Genomic DNA, 21,730 nt, shown 5'->3' with positions numbered 1-21,730 from the left:
CTATTGTTAAAATACAGAGAAGAGTTCCCGTCATGGCTCAGTGGTTAATGAATCCAACTAGGAACCATGAGGTTGCGGGTTCGATCCCTGGCCTTGCTCAGTGGCTTAAGGATTCAGCGTTGCCGTGAGCTGTGGTGTAGGTTGCAGACGCGGCTCGGATCCCGCGTTGCTCTGGCTCTGGTGTAGGTCGGCGGCTACACCTCCGATTCGACTCCTAGCCTGGGAACCTCCATATGCCGCTGGAGCTTCCCAAAAAATGGCAAAAAGACAAAAAAAAAAAAAAAAAAAAAAAAAAAAAAAAACAGAAAATAAACCTAACTATGAGGCTAGAATTTGTGCATAATTTTAATCATAGGTTTTGACAGGCATTTCACTGTCTTTGAAGCTGGTCTCTAGATTATAGTAATTCCAGTTGATGCACAGAAGATTATTCTCTGGCAGCTTTCACCTAGCCCCCTGATGCTTTATTTACCAGGTGGGCTGCTGCAGTTTATGTCCTATAACAAGTTCCTGAGGCTTTAATATTTTCTTTAATATTTTCTTTAATATTTTCTTTAAAAATTAAAAGATTAATCAACTAACGTGAATGTAAGTTGCACGCTTTCAGTAAGAAGGTAATTTTTTTTAACAAGTGTACGTATCTCTGGATGGTAATGCTAGCAGAGAGTTTACACGTTCTTTGCCCGTCCTTGCTTCATTTTACAGAAGAAACAAGTTCAGGTAGGTCACAAATTTTAGAGAGAAACAGGCTTCTGTCACAGCCCATGTTCTTTCCTTTTTACCAATGTTTCATTCCTAGAGAACCGGTTCCACATTCCGCCTGCCCCTTAGCCCTCTTCCTGCCCTGAGAAAACTCCAGTTTTGAAAGATGTTACCTACCAAACTGTATCCATCAGATAAACTATTTTTACTGTATTGTGGGTAATCAGAAACAAAGAATTGCAGTTAGACCTTGTGATCAGCATCGTACTAACCAGTAGCCATGCTGCATTGATATAATTTCAGCAAAGAAGGCTGTTTGGGGGGAAATGGACACATTCCCTAAAGCTTTAGGAAATAATGAAAATGGTTTCCAGTAGGCATGCACACCTTCTTAGAGCCTGAAAGGTGAGAGGAGCCCTGCGAGCAGTGAGCCCCCGGTTCCAAACGCTGCTCTTGGACCTGCTGCCTCATGACTGAACGTCTCACAGTCGTGTGAACGGCTGAAAAGACAATGCTCCGTCTCAGAGGGAGCGTCTTGGATTGACGTCGTCTTCTTTTTTTCCTTTTTCTTTTTGCATGTAGATTGAATATGAAAGGAAAAAGAAAGAAGATGGAAAACGAGCCCGAGCTGATAAGCAATATGTTTTGGATATGCTGTTTTCGGCTTTTGAGAAACACCAGTATTACAACCTGAAGGACCTGGTGGACATCACGAAACAGCCTGTGGTATGTATCTGCTCACACTGACCCTTCACTCGTACGGCTTTCCTGAGAAGTGCCTTGTCAGTAAGTTCACTCACACCCACACTGATGCCAGGTTTTACTCCAGCACAGAAAAGATGTCTGAATGTAGCCTTTTTTCTCTGTCTTTCCTTTTTGTTTTTATTTTTAATTATTTATTTGGTAACTTTAGCTTCATTGTTGTGAAATCTATTTATTTATTTTTTATGAAAGCTCATTCATTCAATTCATATTTATTGTGTCCTTCTGTAAGCCAGGCATTGTGCTAGAAACTCGTTTTCATTTAAAAAAAAAAAAAATGGTACCTGTGGTTTTTTGCTTGTTTCATTTTTAAAGGTTATACTTCGTTAGAGTGTTATAAAATATTGGCTATACTCCCTGTATGGCACAGTATGTCCTTGTAGCCTACTTTCCACCTAATTGTTTGTCCTTTTTACTCCCTCCCCCTCTATTGCCCCTCCTCTCTCCCTTCTCCCCACTGGTAGCCTCTAGTTTGTTCTCTGTATCTATGAGTCTGCTTCTTTTTTGTTATCTTCACTAATTTGTTGTATTGTTCAGATTCCACATATAAGTTTTAACGTAGAGTGTTTGTCTTTATCCCTCTGCCTTATTTCACTTAGTGTAAGGCTCTACAGGTGCATCCATGTTGCTGCAGATGCAACATTTCTTTCACTTTTATGGCCAAGCAGTGTTCCACTGTGTGTATATAGACACTACATCTTTATCCATCCGTCTCTTGGTGGACACCTAGGGTTGCTTTCACATCTTGGAAATTATTTTTTTAAAAAAGGGGGCCAGTCTTTAAGGCACTAACCTGCTATGGCCCCCTTTGCCTGGCAAAGCAATAAAGCTATCTTTTTCTCCTTTACCCCCCACTCCAAAAAAATGAAATACGAAGTTTAAAAAAAGTTCCCATTGTGGTACAGTGGGTTAAGAATCTGACTTAGGGCAGCTTGCATCGCTGTGGAGATGCAGGTTCGATCTGTGGCCTGGCGCGGTCGGTTAGAGGATCTGGCAAAGGTTGCAGCTGTGACTCACATTCAGTCCCTGGGCCAGGAACTTCCATATGCCCTGGGTGCGACCATAAAAAGAAAAATTAAATGATGCTGCTATGAATATTGAGGTGCACATATCCTTTGAGTTGGTGAGTTTTGTTTTTTTCCCCCCTAGATGTATATATCCACTGTTGGAATTGCTGCATCATGTGGTGGTTCTTTTCCAGTTTTTGGAGAAACCTCTATATTGTTTTCCACAGCAACTGCACCAATTTACAGTCCCACCAACAGTGTAGGAGGGTTCCCTCACCAATATTTGTTATTTGTGGGCTTTAGGTTTTTTGGAATTTTTTGGTTTTTGGGCTTTGTTTTTTTGTTACTGTTTTTGATGATAGCTGTTCCCGACTGGTGTGAGGTGATATCTCATTGTGGTTTTGACATTCATTTCCCTAATGGTTATTAATGTTGAGCATCTTTTCATGAGCCTTTCGGCCCTGTGCACTACCTCTTTTGAAAAATGTCTCTTCATTTCTGTCTAAGAGTGACTTTTAAAAATGAGCTCCAAGTGGAAAGTCACCAGGGTACACATTCTAAATAACAAAACTGGATTAGCAGTTGATCAGTGCCTCTCATGGGCAACTCCATGTGTAGCTGTGCTCTGGCAGGGGCAGCCTCAAAGCAATGGTGGAGGCCAGGCCAGGTCACGGTTGGCTGAGCAGAAGGTGATGCTCGTCTAGGAGCAGGTGGAACAATGCCCATTATTTTAAACTTTAAAGACATTCACTACCGATAGTTTCATCTGAAAAAAGGTGGATTTGTCCTCCTTTTGATTGATCCTTGACCTTAAGCCCGAAGTCTGTTTGTATCATTTCTTGTATTTTGTTCCCCTCCATCTCTACACAATTCAGCTTTTTTGGAGGGAATGGAGGTAAAGGTTGTGCCTCATAGAATCACATTGTTTTAAAAGCCATACTGGTCTCTTCCCATTTTGTGAACTATTATCTGTGGATTTTTTTTTTTTAATTTAATCAGCATCTATATAGCACTAACATTAGCTCCTTTAAACTTGCGCTGTACTGCCTCACACTGCTCACTGAGATTGTGGTTGGGTTGGCCAAATCTACATTTTCAAGGAAAATTTTAATAAATTAAGGTTTTAGAAAGTTTTTGTTCTTGGAGTTCCCATCCGTGGCTCAGTGGTTAACGAATCCAACTAGGAACCATGAGGTTGTGGGTTCAACCCCTGGCCTTGCTCAGTGAATTAAGGATCCAGCGTTGCTGTGAGCTGTGGTGTAGGTTGCAGACATGGCTCAGATCCAGCATTGCTGTGGCTGTGGTGTAGGCCAGTGGCTGCAGCTCCGATTGGACTCCTAGCCTGGGAACATCCATATGCTGCAGGAGCAGCCCTAGAAAAGGCAAAAAAAGACCAAAAGAAAAAAAAATTTTTTTGTGGAGTTCCCGTCGTGGCGCAGTGGTTAACGAATCCGACTAGGAACCGTGAGGTTGTGGGTTCGGTCCCTGCCCTTGCTCAGTGGGTTATCGATCCGGCGTTGCCACGAGCTGTGGTGTAGGTTGCAGACGCGGCTCGGATCCTGCGTTGCTGTGCCTCTGTCATAGGCTGGTGGCTACAGCTCCGATTAGACCCCTAGCCTGGGAACCTCCATATGCCTCGGGAGCGGCCCTAGAAATGGCAAAAAGACAAAAAACAAAAAACAAAAAAAAATTTTTTTTGTTCTTATCATTTATCCAGATTCTTGTGCCTATTTGCTAATAAATTGTGTTTCTAATCCATTTAAAATGTTGGTAACAAATGAGATCTGAATCCTTTCTCCAGCCTTTGAGTCACATTTCCTCCTATTTAACTTTCTCACACCTAAAGTTAGCAGAGTATCAAATTGAATTATAACGGAATAAAACCTATAACATAACAGTTTTTAAAAATTAGAGGAGTTCCCGTCGTGGCTCAGTGGTTAATGAATCCGACTAGGAACCATGAGGTTGCGGGTTCAATCCCTGGCCTCACTCAGTGGGTTAAGAATCTGGCATTGCTGTGAGCTTCGGTGTAGGTCACAGTCTTGGCGTGGATCCCACGTTGCTGTGGCTGTGGTGTAGGCCGATGGCTACAGCTCTAATTTGACCCCTAGCCTGGGAACCTCCACGTGTTGCAGGGGCAGCCCTAAAAAGACAAAAAAAAAAAAAAAAAAAAAAATCAGTTGGAAACCCCTTTATTTTCTATCCTTTTTTCCATTTTCCTTTATCATTTTGTAGCCAGAATACTCAAGAATATGTTAATTGTAACTGCTCCATTTATTTGCTTCAGAATATATAACAAGATAACCAGTTTTATAAAATATTTTAACATAAACAGCGTGGTTTTGTTTTTTTTTTTTTCTGATTTGTTCGAAGCTTTAGGAAATGATTTCTGAAAGTTCAGTGTTGATGATACAGTTGCCTACTTCTGTAGAGATTTCTTTATTGTTATATTACATCCTTTCACTTTTTCATTAAGAGATTTGAATCCTAAAAGATCTAAATACCTTTTTTTTTTAACCAGAGGAGAAAGTGCTCATGCTTTCAGCAGTATTATCAGCTCATCTTAATGACTTCACTCCCTTCAGCATCAAAGGTTTAGAAACAGCATTCATTCCAAGCTAGATAAAAATTTTGAAATAGAATAATTCATAAGCTAAGCTCTGTTTCTTCTGATTTTAATGAAGGTTATCTTTGTGTTTTATATATGCATGAAAAGGCCATTCTACAAATTTTGAATGCAAACAATGTATTCTCGTGAATTTTAACATGCACACAAAATTAGATATGGGAAAATAAGTGTTTGTAGAGGAACATTCAGACAGTTCTAGGGGAAGCAGTTTCTTTGCCGTAATATGGAATGACATACTGTTTTTAAAGTTTATTCTTTTTGCATCAAAGAAAAGGAATAGCTGATATTTCTCTCAATCTCAATTCTTCAGATCCAGTAATTTCCTGAATATAGGTAAAGTGTGTGGATTTTTCTAGGGAGCAGAGCTTAAGAACCACTGATCTAGAAAGAAACTAAATTAAAATAGTTTTATCATCAAAGGACTAAACTGCCTCAGCAAGCATAAAGTTTTTGAAGGCAGGTTTGTATATTATTCGTATACCTAAATAGTCCTACATTCCACAACACAAACATAGTAGAAATTCAGTAACTATTAGACAGATTGATTGGAGATAAAGCATGTGGTCACATCCTCCATCTTAAAGGACCGCCGTACTTTCCTCAGACGGATTTCGATAGGCCTCACGTGCTTTGTGGCAGACATGCAGTACAGAGGGTCAGTCTCAAGAAAGCATGGAAGGCCAGAGCTAAGTTGTCCTTGCCTAGAGAAGAGGGCAGGAAGTGGTCAGCATGGGTTCCAGTGCTATCTCAGTGGGATCTGGAGAAGTCGCTTCCATATCCGAAATGGAAGGAGTTGGTCTGGATAATCGTTCCCAGTCTTTGCAGCTCTCCATCTGCGATTCTCTCCCTCTCCTGTTTCATCTCCTCCTGTCCACCTCCCACTCACATTTGAACTGAGCTGGCAAAGCCCATTGACCCAGAAAGTGGCTGGAGCCCATCTCTCCTCTGTGTATTTAACTATCCCCCCCCCCTTTTTTTTTTTTTTTTTTTTTTTTTTTTTTTTTTTGTCTTTTTGCTATTTCTTTGGGCTGCTTCTGCGGCATATGGAGGTTCCCAGGCTAGGGGTTGAATCGGAGCTGTAGCCACTGGCCTACGCCAGAGCCACAGCAACGCGGGATCCGAGCCGAGTCTGCATCCTACACCACAGCTCACGGCAACACCAGATTGTTAACCCACTGAGCAAGGGCGGGGACCGAACCCGCAACCTCATGGTTCCTAGTCGGATTCGTTAACCACTGCACCACGATGGGAACTCCCCTAACTATCCCCTTTAAAGGTTCAGAGGTCAGTCTGCGCTAACGGTCGTCTACTGGTACCCTTACTAATTGGATTTTGTCTGAGCAACACCAAGAGAATGAAGGCACCCAGTGCAGCCTGAAGACCAGAGAGCCAGAAAAGAGACTTCTTGGTATAATGTTAAGCGTGTGGCACTTGGAGTAATAGGATCTCATTCAGGTTCCAGCCCTGCCATTTAGCCACTTGGCACTTAAATACATGTAATGTTTAATACATTATTAATATTTAATTGACAAGCTTAATATAAAATTTACCAGTATGTTCACATTTTATGATTATAAGCTACTTTATAAATATGTTTTAAAAAATACCTAGTTTTCAGGATCCTCATAATAATCAATGCTTATGAAAGCTGCATTGTCAAAGCAGAATATTTGACTAATATTCATTACTAGTATTATTAAAGAAGTTTTTGAGCCCTGGGGAAAAGGGAAGAAAAAAGGCCTTATTTGTGTAATCAGTTCTTGAGTAGCTGCATTTAATGGCATTCTCTAATTTCTGATGGCCCCCACATTTCTAACCATGAAGTATATAACATTCTTTTTGTTAGTAACACTATTGGTATATTCCTAAGTTACCATCTGCTTTCTGACCTTTAGTATGTCATTTGGACGTTCTGAGTGAATCCAGAGTCCTCTGTTTTCCAGTTCCTTCCCTTCTATACTCTTCTTCCTAAAGACTTTAACTTCTACAGGCAAAATGATTGATTAGGCTTAGGGCCGGGTTTTTTCTCTCCTGCTCCAGTATGTGACTTGCATAAGCAATCAGAGAATTAAAGATACTCATTAAGGGCAAATGAGCCAATTTTAAAAGGCCACGCTCTGGTAACTGATAAAAAGTCAGAAACACGGTATCCATTTAAAGGAGTGCTTTTAGGCAGTTTAAATTTTGGCTTTTTTTTCCCCCTTGGAAGTGAAATATCAGAGTAAACCAATTATTTCTCTTTTGACAGTCTTTGCTCTTTCACCTTAAATGTGTTAAGTCTAGTCTTTCTTTATATTTTATTATATCTGTAAAATAGAAGCATAACAGCATTTCCTTCAAAAATACAAACCATTGGAAACACTCTGTCATTGCTCCTTTGAATCACCACACTGCCAGGCCACCTTGAGCCCCAGCTACTGTTCTGCAACACAGCATCTGTTTACCAGTGTTTCTTCAAACACACACTTTTTCTGTTAAAAGTGTCATTGAAAATCAGCGCTGATTTTAAGTGAACCTCTCATTTCCTTGTGCTCTAAATGCACTCAGTTTCAGGTCGGTATTCAGGGAAGTTTATCTTTAATTGTTGATGGCGCCTTCTAAATCAGCAGTCCCTAATCATGTTGATCCAGTGGGCTGTTTACTTTTTGATTCAGAGCATATAACTGAACAGTTTGCACACTTTGATAAAAGCTCAAACCAACAAGGACAGTGAAGCAAAGATTTGCATGGCTTTGATTTTTGAAGCAGCTTGATGCCCATGCTTCAGGTTGCCCAGCACAGAATATTGCTCAATGAGCTGTTGTTTATTTGCACAAAGTAGCCTTTTTTAATAAAGCCAGTGCTGCAGTTAGGTAGTGTTAACCTAATCCTCAGAGTTTGTTTCCAGGCATACCTAAATAAAGGCTTGAATTGAAATAAGTGAAGTGAGATTTAGCATCAGTATGATAAAAGAAGACATGCTTTTTTAAAGGATAAAATGGCTAGAGAATTTGATTTACTGAGCCTTTCTCCTGTCAAAAGATAAAATTTTATCTACAGGTATATGCTCTGATAGATCTGTGAATTGGTTGAGACTACGAGAAAGAGAAACTCGGCTCACAGTAAGCTTAAACAAGGAGTTCCTGTCGTGGCTCAGTGGTTGATGAATCTAACATCCCTGAGGACGCGGGTTCCATCTCTGGCCTCGCTCAGCGGGTTAAGGGTCTGGCATTGCCAAAGCTGTGATGTAGGTCACAGACGTGGTGCTCGTTGCTGTGGCTGGGGTGTAGGCCTGCAGCTGATAGCTCGGATTGGACCCTAGCCTGGGAACGTGCCTATGCCGCAAGCGCGGCCCTAAAAAGACAAAAAAAAAAAAAAAAAAGACAAGCAAGGAAAATATTTTTCTGACAATGAACCCTGTTTAATGAGGGGGGAAAAGGCTAATTTCTCTCTCAGGCAGGCTTCTTTCAAATTTCTGTATTATTAAGAATCATCATCATTAATGTAAGCCAGGTACATAGAGAATGGAGTCTAAATTTTATCTTAGCTCATTTAGTTCCTAATTCAAGATAAAAATAGATATTTCTAATGTTTGAAGTTGATTCCCATATTTATGACTAAATCAGTATTATTTTTATTATAATGTCTTTTGTTCTGACGTAGCTTTCCTTTTTTTACTTGATTCCTTTTCTCTTTTTATTTTCCCTAAGTCTTTATCATTTCCTTTCTGTTCCCATAGTCCCCTCTCAGTTCTGTCTTCATTTTTCCTATAGCTGGAAGTTTTTATTTTTGAGTGGTACTACTAAAACTAAAAAGATTGCCAGTTTTCCAACAGAGGGGGTTAATTAATGACAGCCCTTTGTGAGACTTAAGTTTTAAAAAATAATTATTTATAGAGTTCCCGTTGTGGCTCAGCAGATTAAGAACTAGACTAGTGTTCATGAATATGTAGGTTCAATCCCTGGCCTCACTCAGTAGGTTAAGGATCTAGTGTTGCCGCAAACTACAGCGTAAGTTGCAGATGCGGCTCGGATCTGACGTTGCAGTGGCTGTGGTGTAGGCTGGAGCTATAGCTCCAATTCAGTCCCTAGCCCAGGAACTTCCATATACCACAAGTGCCTTAAAAAAAAGGAAAAAGAAATTATTTGTCGTGTAATCAGTTAGGCTATGGTTGCTGTCTTATGAATTTGAGTCTTAATTAAAAGTTTTAGATATGAAGTGTCATACTAAAATAAATTATTAACTATGTTGAATATAAGTGGTAAAATTTAAACACATTTATGAAATTTTAATGCTTTCCTTATGAACAGAAGTTTCTAATAACTAATAATTTACTACCAAGTTTATTGTGAAATACTAATATTTTCTCTTTAACTTACATGGTTCCTTTCAGCCTTTTTTTACTTTTTTTTCTTTTTAACCTTATTTCTTAATGAGGTAAAATTGGAGATGAATTTACTAACGTAACCAATTGAGTCCAGATTTTACATGAGATATTATGTAGGTAAAGTGATATCTGAAATAGGCTCTCAGTAAACAAAATTGGGCATCTTTTTTTTTTTTTTTTTTAATGGCTGCACCTGCAGCATATGGAAGTTCTCCGGGGGCCAGGAGTTGAATCAGAACTGCAGATGCCAGTCTACACCACAGCCACAGCATCACCAAACCTAAGCCACATCTATGACCTACCCTCAGCTTGTGGCAACACAGGATCCTTAACCCAATGAGTGAGGCCAGGGGTCAGCTCACATCCTCATGGACACTGTGTTGGGTTTGTAACCTGCTAAGCCACTACAGGAACTCCAGGGCATCTTTGACGTAAAAATTTTATGTAGAGTTGTTTTTTTTATTTTTTGTCTTTTTTGCTATTTCTTGGGCCGCTCCCGCGGCATATGGAGGTTCCCAGGCTAGGGGTCGAATCGGAGCTATAGCCACCAGCCTACGCCAGAGCCACAGCAACTCGGGATCCGAGCCGCATCTGCAACCTACACCACAGCTCACGGCAATGCCGGGTTGTTTTGAGCAAGGCGAGGGATCGAACCCGCAACCTCATAGTTCCTAGTCGGATTCGTTAACCACTGCACCACGATGGGAACTCCTATGTAGAGTTTTTAATTAAAGCAGTAGGCCACAGAACTTATATTTGTTCTGAAAAATGTTATTACCCATAAAATCTTCTCTGCCCTTCCGAGTCTCATCTGATTTTAAAGGGACATAAAAGTAAGTGTTTAAGCTCATTAACTGTCTTCTCTTGATTTCTTTAGTCCCTGAGCAAGCTAGAAGGAAGGACGTTTTTTAAGCTTGCCACCCTTATGCGAATTATCTTGGGAAAGAAGTCATTTTCTTTGCATTGGTCTCTGCATTAGAGAAAACATTGTTCTGTGGATTTAGATAAGTGTTTGAAGCCTTCTGGTTTCTCTAACTCAGCAGGGGAGTTGAGATACCAGAGGCTGTGCCACCTTCAGTTCTGTACTGCAGGCTAGAGCCATTCGTTCCTTCTCGGATGTCCCTAATTCCATCTATTTCCCAGTACACAGGGACTGATCCACAACGCTAATCACTGGGAATTGGAAGTGTTACTCGACCGGTAGCAATTTGTTAATAAAAAATGGTGTTATCTTATTTGTTATGAGCGGAAAAGGTCTCCTTTCTTTCTTTTCCTATCAATTTAAAACCTTATTTTCAGTACAAGTTACCATTCAGTGGATTTTAATATATTCACGTAGCTGTATGACCATTGACATAATCAATTTTAGAGCATTTTCTTCGGCTCTCAGAGGAACTGTGTACTTATTAGCAGTCACTCCCTTGCACACACACACCCCTCCCCCGCCCAGCCCTTAGAGAACCATTAATCTGCTCTCTGTCTCTAAAGATGGGCCCATTCCTGACTGTTCATATGAATGGATTTATACAATATATGGTTGGTCTCTTACGACTGGCTGCTTTTGTTAGGCAGAGTATCTTCAGGTTTTATCCATGTCGTAGCATGTATCAGTGCTTCCTTCTCTTTTAGTGCCAAATAGTATATCCTTATTTGGATGGACAGCATTTTCTTTATCAGTTCACACATAGGCGGACCTTCGTTGTTTCCGCATTCTGGCTACTGTACTGAAGCCGCTGTGAACATTCATGTACACGTTTTTGTGTGAACGTGTGTTTTTATTTTTCTTGGGGGTAGTATTGCTGGGTCGGTTGGTAATAACTGTTTGAGCTGAGGAACTGCATTGTCATCAATCCTTTTGTAATCCTTAGCCAGCAAAAACTTTTATGTACTACTGAGATAAAGTTTTCCTGTCTGTTCCAAATATTTTAAGGGTGAATAATGCTTCATCATTGAGTATGCCAGCTAATTTTCTAAAAATGTTCTATGGTAAAATACGTACCTAAAGATTTTCTTTGCTTGCCATTTAATTTCTAGAAGTATTTTCAAGTGGACTAATAGTAACTATGTCAATTGATACCTTATTTTTTTGTACATTCTAAACTACACAACAGTGGTACTAATAGGTAGTTTCCATGATTCTAAATGCAAGAATTTATATTTATCTTTCAGTAAGATTTTTTTATCTTTATTAAGTTTTGGTGTCTTTGGTCGTATTTCCTAGTTAACATTTTTAACATGAACTTTATGTCTGCTTGTATGTTTGTTTCCCCCAATTAGAAGCCATCATATCCCAGCTTTGGAATAGCATGAGTATTCCAAGGTTAAGTTATGTTTAGCATAGAAATAAACTAATAGAGTCTAGAAAGCATGTCTTTAAACAGATAGTTAAAATGGAAAGTTTTGGGGAGTTCCCTGGTAGTCTGGTGGTTAGAATTTGGTGGCTTTCACTGCTATGGCCTGGGTTCAGTCCCTAGTCTGGGGACTGAGATCCCACATCATCAAGCCACTGCATGCCAGGGCCAAAAAAATAATCAAAAGTTTTGTCCGAAAGGAAGTACACTTTATCTGAAATATGCAAACATAGAAATGAAGTGCTAGGAGTTCTCGTCGTGGCTCAGTGGTTAACGAATCCGACTAGGAGCCATGAGGTTGTGGGTTCGATCCTTGGCCTTGCTCAGTGGCTCAAGGATCCAGCGTTGCTGTGAGCTGTGGTGTAGGTTGCAGACGTGGCTCGGATCCTGAGTTGCTGTGGTTCTGGTGTAGGCCGGCGGCTACAGCTCCAATTCAGCCCCAAGCCTGGGAACCTCCATATGCCGTGGGAGTGGCCCAAGAAAATGGCAAAAAGACAAAAAAGAAGAAGAAGAAGTGCCAGAGCTGGATAGGTGAACTGTACTAAAAGTGAGATGCTTCACCAGCACACAAGTGTTCATGCAGCAATACATTTCTTTTTTAGAATTTGCATTAAGCCATAACATAGGGCTTGGGCAGTGGGTAGGGTTTGTGGCTTGGCCATTTCATTAGCCATCATCTCTCTGCTTCCTGGAGTTTTACAAAGGGAGAAATGCAGCCTGTGGGACCCTGAGAGGAAGATAGGGCAGGAATCGTAGAACAACAGAGATGAAAGCAGAAGGGAAAGAGGAGCAGAATGCTGAGATGGCCCATGTTCCAGAGGAGTCCTCGGCATCATCTTCCCTCCCCTGTTCGTGGTTCTCTCTGCCTAAAGGGGTGAAAACATGGGTTGCCTTGGTGCACAGCTTATGCATAATGTGTGATTTGTTTATTTTTTTAATGAAAGAATGTTGTGCCTTGGAGCCACTAAGATCCTCATCAGTGAGTCCTCTATTCTGTTAACCTTGCTTAAAGGAGTCACAGTCAATCACACAAAACACACATAAACATGAAGTGATAACTTTGAAATTATCACAGGACTGATAATGAGTGCCCTTGCTGCTGGCTCACTTTATAAAAAGCATTTAGCGGTTTGTTTCCCTTTGGTGCCTGTGTTAATCAGCACCATCTTTGGTATGGATTTACAAAATGCATATTCAGTCCAACCTTTTGGGGAAGATTTTGTGATGAGAGGTCTAGGAGGGTTGTAGCATTAGCTTACCTAAAGCATTATTATTTGGTGATCAGCTCTCTGCTAAAGATGTATTTTTTTTATCAACTTGTAGAAATTTAGATATAGTTAATAATTTATTATTATGTATGTGAATGCTTGACACTAAAATTACTGACAAAGCAAATGCAGATAAATCCTTCCTTTGGTTGACAGAACAAAATATATGAGAAATGGCAGCGGTGAAGGCGGGAAGGAAGAAGAGAGGCCAGAATAGGGGGTTCCTGTGCCTTATGACTCTACATAGGTTTGTCTTGATCTTGGGGGAGAAATTAGGAATTTGATCTGTGGATTTCTGGCTTTTTGGCCACCACAGTTTTATCTTGACCCACAAATCAAACCACATCCTACTCGACCTCCCAGCTGCAGAAAGAGGTGCTTTGCCTTTTCCTTGCAAGGAAGCAGTAATGTTCTATCCATTTTCCCCTCTGCATTCAGACTGGCTTTAAATACTCCCCCACATATCCCTTTGAGGAAGAATTGCTGGACCTGTGCCAGTTTATTATTTCAGATCTTGTTTTGTAAAACTGCCCATTGCCAGCAATGAGAAATCTTTCTGATCCTTTGTGACCGAAGGATGATTTACTCAGTTCTAGAATCTTTTGTTTAAAATACAAGTGGTCAGGCAAAAAATTAAATTGCAAAATCAGTGGATAGAATAGGAAAGAGGAGGAGAACTGATTTGGTTCGATCCCTGCACAGAATTGTTCTTCAGTTCAAAAGACCAAATGTACATCCTCCGGGAATCCAGCCTCCTGACTCCGGCTGGGTCAGGTGCCACTGCCCGAGTTCCCCATCGTGTCCTGCATGTACATCCTTAGTTCTGTGCTTCTGTTTCAGTTTATGGCTTCCTGCTTATATGCCTTTGTCTGCCCTGCACTCACTCTGTTCTTAAACTGTGAGCTCTGTGAGGATAAAAGCAGGATATGTGCCACTACCTGGTGCTAAAATAAATATTTGTGTGAAGATAGAAATTTCTTAAAAAGAAAGTTAGATAACCAATTAATTTTCAGCCCTTCTAGAGCCTTTAAAATTTCCACCTCTGTTGGCTTTGTTTCAAACAGTATTTTAGCACTGTAGTACAGATTTTTTAAGTAGTTAGCGTCATTCACGTTCAAATAATACAGTTTAATCAATTTATTTCTCAGACTGGGACATTGCCGTGTGTATTAATTAGATGAAAACGGAAGACAGCTAGAGTGAGCAGGTTGATGCCTCTGGGCCTTCAAAGTGATCTCCCTTCAACCACACTGTCCCCCCTTCCACAAACACAAAGTCCTCTTAGCGCCTTCTGGTACTCGCAAGCACGCATGAGCCATTCAGCGTAAGCGCCTGCACCTCTGTGATGTGCAGGCAGGCCCTGCAGTGGGAGCACGGGGTTCGTGTTGTTAGGTGGTTGAGGCTCTCCCTGGAGGACGTACGTGTGAAATGTAGGTCTAAGAGGTGGGACTGTTAGGAAGAATTTCTCTTAAGAGTGTGACATTTGTACTAAATCTTAAAGGATGAGGCGTTGAGATTCGAGGGAAGGAGATAAGCGTGCAGGCCAAGGGAAGAGCACGAGGAAGAAAACCAAGGGCCTGGAGTTCCCGTCATGGCCCAGTGGTTAACGAATCCATCTAGGAACCATGAGGTTGTGGGTTCGATCCCTGGCCTTGCCCAGTGGGTTAAGGATCTGGTGTTGCCGTGAGCTATGGTGTAGGCTGCAGACACGGCTCGGATCCCACGTTGCTGTGGCTCTGGTGTAGGTCGGCGACTACAGCTCCGATTCGACCCCTAGCCTGGGAACCTCCATATGCCGCGGGTGCGGCCCTAGGAAAGGCAAAAAGACCAAAAAAAAAAAAAAAGAAAGAAAGAAAGAAAACCAAGGGCCTGCATACTCAGGGACGCAACTGCAGCCCAGGGGGAAGGAGGCCCCCTGGATGCCTGTTTGGAATGTAACCTGTAGGCCAAAGGGGAAGTCAGAAAAGTTTTAAACAGAAATGACATGATCTCACTGTTCCCCTGTGACCTCCTTTCAAGGTTTTCCTGACCTTGTTTCTCTCCATTATTACTGCTACTTTCTCTGCTAAGGCTTTGTGCCAAGTTAATTCATTTAGTTGTAGTTGAAAGGTCTTAGGTCGCAGTTTGGAGCATTCTCAAACTTCAGAAGCTTGTCCCTCCCTCCCCCGCAAACAGAATTCTGTACCATGCCTGGATATGGTGGCCCTCATCCCATCATGTTACCTGGCAGATGGAGACCGTGACTCTCTCATTCCATTCCTTTTTTTTTTTTGGTCCTTTTAGGGCCACACCTGCAGCATATGGTGGTTCCCAGGCTAAGGGTCCAGTCGGCACTGTAGCCACCGTGCAATGCCGGATCCTTAACCCACTGGGCAAGGCCATGGATCAAACCTGCATCCTCATGGATGCTAGTCGGTTTCGTTACTGCTGAGCCACTACAGAAACTCCCTCATTCCATTCTTATTGTTTAGAAGAAGAAAAGAGTGGTGTCTTCATGAAAAACCCAAAAACTCCATAGCCTCATTATACTACTTCACCAAAATGAGAATGCACTATACATGAAGGCAGCTGAATTTGTACACTTAAGACTTTTTTTTTTTTTTGGCCGTGCCACAACATGTGGAAGTTCCCAGGCCAAGGATCAGACCTGTGCTATAGCAGTGACCCAAGCCACTGCAGTGACAACGCCGGATCCCTAACCTGCTGTGCCCCAGGGGAACTCCTAATATTTTGTATTTAACCCTTTGTAGGCTTTTCATCTTCTGTATCCACATTATAAATGAGTGTGCTAGACTTGAAGTGGAGAGAGCATCTGTCAGGCAACCACAGTGCTAGTGGCACTTGCTCTCTTCATTTTTGACCCATTGCAGTGCATCCACAGTAGTATGATTGTTGGTGCCCAGGGTCTCGCCATTCTCACAATAAACCATTCTTTGGAATTTTACAAAGAAGTCATTCTGGCACCTCAACTGAAAATCAAAGCCCAGCCCATCATTTTCCATTTATGAATCATGTTTAATTAGAAAGTAATTAATGAACAGAGTCCCTGTTTTTTAATGCAATCTGAAGTAGCAGATGGCAGGCGTGCATATTACCTGGTTGTCTGCGGCTTACTTGAGTAATATGCTTACTCATTTACCGGGGTCCTTCCGTGAAGCCAGCTACTGAAGACGTGGGAGGCAGGCAGGCAGGCCGGCCGGCCTCCTCCTGAGGAAATCCAGGCCTCCTTCGATTCATTGCTGCCACCTGCTGGGGCCTGGCTGCCCGGATGGGGAAGCGGCTCAGGTGAGCGCTGAGCCAGCGGGGGCTGTTTGAGGGGCCCATATGTAGTTCCAGTGCTGCACGGGAGCCCCTAAAAGAAAGTACATTATCAACCATAGAGCATCGTACAGTCACTGTCAGGTGGTGGTAGATGTTGTCGGGCTCAGAAAACGAAGTGGCACTTCAACGACCCAAAGATCCTAGAGTCTTAGAGCCAAAAGACTCCTTGAAACAGATGCTCCGGAACTTCCGTTAAGCCAGGCTCTTGGGGGCTTGTGAAGTGCAGATTCCCAGGCCTGGCGCCAGGATTCTGATTGACGGGACCTGAAACGAGGCTGATCTCACAGGCTCCCGTGAGGTTCGGACGCACGTAGTCTCTCTAGCACCACACTCGAGAAAGGCACTGCCTTAAACAAGGTGAATGCTCTCAGCTAGTTTTCTAATTAGTGCCTCATTTCAATGAATAGGAAAAAATCACACCTTCTATCAGTGGAATGAGTCAGTGTAATGTACCTGTAACTGGAAGCAGCACACACACAAAAGAAATTGTGTTAAATGGTGAACTTTTGTCTCCTCCAAAAAGGAGGTACTGTAACTCGTATGGGTCAGCTTATGATGCAGTGCTCTTTCACCTCGGGCATCGGCAGGCAAAGGTGGGGTTTGGTGTTTCATCTGTCGAATAGCCATCCTTTCCATGATGTAGTCCTCTGGGCCACACTGAATTGTCAGGTGCCTAAAGTACCGCAGGGTGAGTTCTGCCCTCCATCGTCACTCCCCTGTCCTGTGCTGGCCAAGCACAAGAAAGCCACAGCCACGCCCGCCAGGGTTTTTAACGTGTCTTACTATGCCTCACCCTCTCTCAGCAAGCTGGGCCCAGATACAAATAATAGTAAACCTACATGATAACTTACCTTATTACCCAAGAAAAATAAGTGGCCTAATAGCGAGTTTGAGAATTCACCTTAGAACTGAGCATTCTGAGTATCTGTCATGTGCTTGCTTCATAGAATATTAATGTTCCAAAGATAAATGTCATTTTTTAAATATATGCTCCTGCTCCTTTTTTTCTTTTTCTTTCTTTTTTTTTGCTTTTTAGGGCCACACCCACAGCATATGGAAGTTCCCAGGCTAGGGGTCAAATCAGAGCTATAGCTGCTGGCCTGCGCCACAGCCACAGCAATGCAGGATCTGAGTCACTCTGCAACTTACACTGCAGCTCATGGCAATGCTGGATTCCTTAACCCACTGAGTGAGGCCAGGGATCAAACTCACATCCTCATGGATACTAGTTGGATTCATTTCCACTGCACCACAGAGGGAATTCCTCTAGTATATTTTCATCTAGACTTTTTTTTCAAGCTTTCAAGGTTGCTGGCATTCAGGATTTCCAACCCCTTTAATGCAATGATCATATATTTAATGCAGTTATTACATATTGTACGTATAAAATCAAACGATGCAGTTTGGTAAACTTCTTTGCAGAGAAATCTTTTTTGTCTTTTTTTTTTTTTTTTTTTTTTTTTTAAGAGCCATACCCACAGCATACAGAAGTCCCTAGGCTAGGGGTCAAATTAGCGCTGCAGCCACTGGCCTATGCTACAGTCACAGCAACTCCAAGATCCGAGCCACGTCTGCAACCTACACCGTGGCTCATAGCAATGCTGGATCCTTAACCTACTGAGCCAGGCCAGGGACTGAACCCTCATCCTCATGGATACTAGCCAGGTTCGTTACCACTGAGCCACACTGAAACTCTAAGAAATCTTGTTAAGCTTTCTGGGTCATAGTTTTTATGACTTGTAAATGTGGCTTGGTGTATCATTTTATTTTAAATTTTGTCTCCTGCTTTCATAATCTCATCTGTCAAACTTTTTTTTTGTTTTCCAGTCGTACCTGAAGGAAATCTTAAAAGAAATCGGTATTCAGAATGTAAAAGGGATCCACAAAAACACTTGGGAGCTGAAGCCAGAGTACAGACATTATCAAGCAGAAGAAAAGAGTGATTAAGAAGACTCAGGCCCGCCTGTTAACAGAACAACTCAAGGGTGACGCGCTAATAATAATAAGCAAGCGGCCTTGATACCTGAAGACTTGAGCACCGTCTGTGTAGGGGGAAAATGACTGGTACTTTAATTTCTCTAGGTAAAGTTTTTAAACAAGAATTCTTGTAAAGTTGCTTAACTGATTTTTGAGGCAAAAGAACACATTTATTTATAGACTTAACTTGTATTAAACCAGATTATTCATGATGGGGTTCGAGGTTGGGGGTTGAAGAAGGTTTTTCTTTTTAAATGTTAACTTTTAAAATGTAAAATTAGGAGATGCCTCCCCGTCCCTGTTTCTCTCTGTGCCAAGAGAATGGCATAGCAGGAGAAAAGCAGTCAGCCACAGACTCTCAAAAGGAATTAAAAAGCCAAAGTTCCTTATTCTGAAATGGTCCAAGTATGAAGCTGTCTTTATTTTTTGTAACAGTTGGTTGTGTTTCATCTTCACACACGTTAATGAAAGGATAGCATTTGTGTTTGTACTAAGACAGCAGTTTTCGTCACTAGCTTAGTTTACCCCAGTGACATGAGAAATGGAAAAAGTCACGGTCACTCGGTCTTACTTTCTTCCTTCTTTTTTTTGTTGGGGAGGCTCTTAAAATAATTAGAAATTAAATACTGTTTCTAGTGTATAGTCTATCCAGATTATAAGCTTCTCAAAGACTGGCTTTAGGAATCCCTCGTGACTCAGCAGGTTAAGGGCCTGGGGAACTTTGGCATGCTGCGGGCGCAGCCAAAAAAAAGACTGTCTTTGACCCCAGATTTTACTGCACATTCAGGAGACATGTATTGACTGACAAATGCTGTTTATAAACTAGAGGAAGATTGGACAGCTAAGGCTGATATGTACAGACAGGTTGTCATTTCCTGGGGAATAAAAATGTTTCTTTTATCTTTCTTTTTTTAATTAATTTAAAGTAAAAGCAATACATGTCCATGGTTAAAGGTTTTCCAGCACAAAGTATTATATATTAGGCAATCCAAAAGCATACCTCGTAACAAGACCATCAAAACAAAAGAAGCTTTAAGAGTTCCCGTTTGGCCTAGCAGAAACTAATCTGACTAGAATCCATGAGGATGCAGGTTCGATCCCTGGCCTTGCTTAGAGGGTTAAGGATCTGGTGTTGCCATGGGCTGTGGTGTAGGTTGCAGATGCGGCTCAGATCCCACGTTGCCATGGCTGTGATGTAGGCCATCAGCTACAACTCCAGTTCGACCCCTAGCCTGGGAACCTCCATATGTCGTGGGTGCGCCACTTAAAAAAAAAAAAAAAAGAAGAAGCTTTCGCAAACTAAACACACTGGCAAGTTGCTTTTTACTTGTTCAGTTTATCAGCTGCTTCTGTATGCTTGCAACCAAAAAGCAGCAAATGCCAACAATTTTAAATGTTATGTAACTAAAACAAACCAAGGACATAATCTATGCGTTGAGATCGATGTTTTTCCCGTGTTACATGATTTTTAGCAATGGCACACCAGCATGCGGAGGCTGCCTACCACTGCATTAAGAAAACTTTTGTCCTTGCATTCCCACTGTAAATCAGGTCAATGGAGAAGGGTGTTCCCATTCCCCACCCGCCTCCAGTGGTCTTCCTCTGCCTCGTTGTGGTGCGGGAACCAAATGTTGTTTCCCCATTACCTTTCACTTCCCAGTTCCTCACGGCTCAGTGGCAGAAAGCAGGTGGGGATGGTGTGATAAATCTGCGGAGCTGAGAGTTCAGGACACCTGTCATACGCCTTGTTCATAGTGTACATCTGCCCCCCAAACCTCATCTTTTTGGATGGATAGTGCTGCCCTGAGCAGACCTGTGTCTCCTCTGCCTGACCCACCTTTTGTTTTTGTGGTGACAGCACCTGCCAGATGGAACTTGCTGGCAGCTGGTAGAGTTTCCAGGGCAGAGCTTTGTCTCATTCAAAGCTGTGCCTTAGTATTTTCTACAAAACCGGTTTCTTCATCTTATTTTGGTTACCTTGTGCCTCGTCACACTTGACAGTATCTGCATCTTAAAGACTTAGCTGTTCAGTAGGATAGCTCATCTACGTGGTAGACTGGTGCCGTTCTTTTGTGTGTGTGTGTGTGTGTGTGTGTGTGTCTTTTTGCCTTTTCTAGGGCCGCTTCCCGCGGCATATGGAGGTTCCCAGTCTAATCGGAGCTGTAGACGCCGGCCTACGCTACAGCCACAACAACGCGGGATGCAACCCACACCACAGCTCACGGCAACACCAGATCCTTAACCCACTGAGCAAGGCCAGGGATCAAACCTGCAACCTCATGGTTCCTAGTCAGATTTGTTAACCACTGTGCCATGATGGGCACTCCTAGACTGATGCCATTCTTGATTGATTTTTTGAAATTGCGTTCTTATTTAGTGCAGAAATGTAGCTTTTGGTCATGGAGGAGACTCTCCTTCCACCTGGGTTCCTTTTTCTTTATTTCAGGACTCTCTTGCTCTGATAAACATGGTTTTAGCAGCCAGAAATCCTGAACTTAGGACCACGGTGAGATGGAGAGAGAGGAAGGCTGATAAGGAGATGCACATCTGGTAAGATGTCACGTCCTAAGAGGACAGGAAGGCCGTGTGTGATAAATGAGGTTGTTAAACTCACCTACTGCACACACTTAGCGATAGCTTAACTGACAAAATGTAATAAGATCATGGTTGCTGAGCTTTAGAAAGATTTGAAATCACATGTTTCCACAGTAACATCTAAAGTTGATACGTCTTTTAAAACGTAAACAGGGTTTGCTCCATGGTATCAGAAGCAGCTCTCAAGAATTTCAGCAGAGTTACAATTGTTCCTTACAGTCTATGAACGCATTTTCTTTGAATCTGTTTTCATCGTTGTTGGTACATATTAGTGAAAATAAGAGTAAAAAGTGACTGGCAGTGTGTTAAATGCCCTAAAATATTATCTCACTTAATCCCCAGCGTTAGTGCTGAGAGGTAGATAATATCCGTTGTATAGAACCGTTTCCTGCCCATATTACCATGCGTACTGATCCCGCCATAGGGGGAGTCTGCGCTTGGGGCAGAGTGACTGTTCGAGGACACTTTCCCAAGAGCCCATCAGTCCCTCTGCCCCCAACCACACATCTTACCTCCAGACCAGGAAAACGGTTAGCAGCGTGGCAGCCAAATTGTCTTTGGCTTCCCTGCTTGAATCCAGACACCGAAGCGACCCTTACCCACAGGATGGAGATTAAAGTCCCGCCTTTAAAGTCAAGCTCCTTTTGGTGAAATTTTCCTCCCTGTTACACTCGAGGTACCCAGACAGGGTGTGCACCTTTAGAGTAGACTCTTCGAGCTCCGTCGGAGTGAAGAATCCGCAGTGACAGGTG

The 21,730-nt window shown here is 42.1% G+C and overlaps 1 protein-coding gene across 1 annotated transcript in view; it reads left to right on the top strand.

Annotated features, from left to right (window-relative positions):
* The window catches only part of GTF2F2 (general transcription factor IIF subunit 2), a 157,512-nt gene extending 138,732 nt beyond the window's left edge, over positions 1 to 18,780 (top strand). Inside the window, 2 exon segments of the mRNA NM_001243628.1 lie at positions 1,285 to 1,428; positions 18,234 to 18,780. Coding sequence (NP_001230557.1) covers positions 1,285 to 1,428; positions 18,234 to 18,353 — 264 coding nt within the window. The 3' untranslated portion in view covers positions 18,354 to 18,780.

Source organism: Sus scrofa, chromosome 11, assembly GCF_000003025.6.
Source record: "Sus scrofa isolate TJ Tabasco breed Duroc chromosome 11, Sscrofa11.1, whole genome shotgun sequence".
NCBI classification, from domain to species: domain Eukaryota; kingdom Metazoa; phylum Chordata; class Mammalia; order Artiodactyla; family Suidae; genus Sus; species Sus scrofa.
Note: the sequence above shows the minus strand (reverse complement) of the source record. Positions and strands in the feature narration are given on the sequence as shown.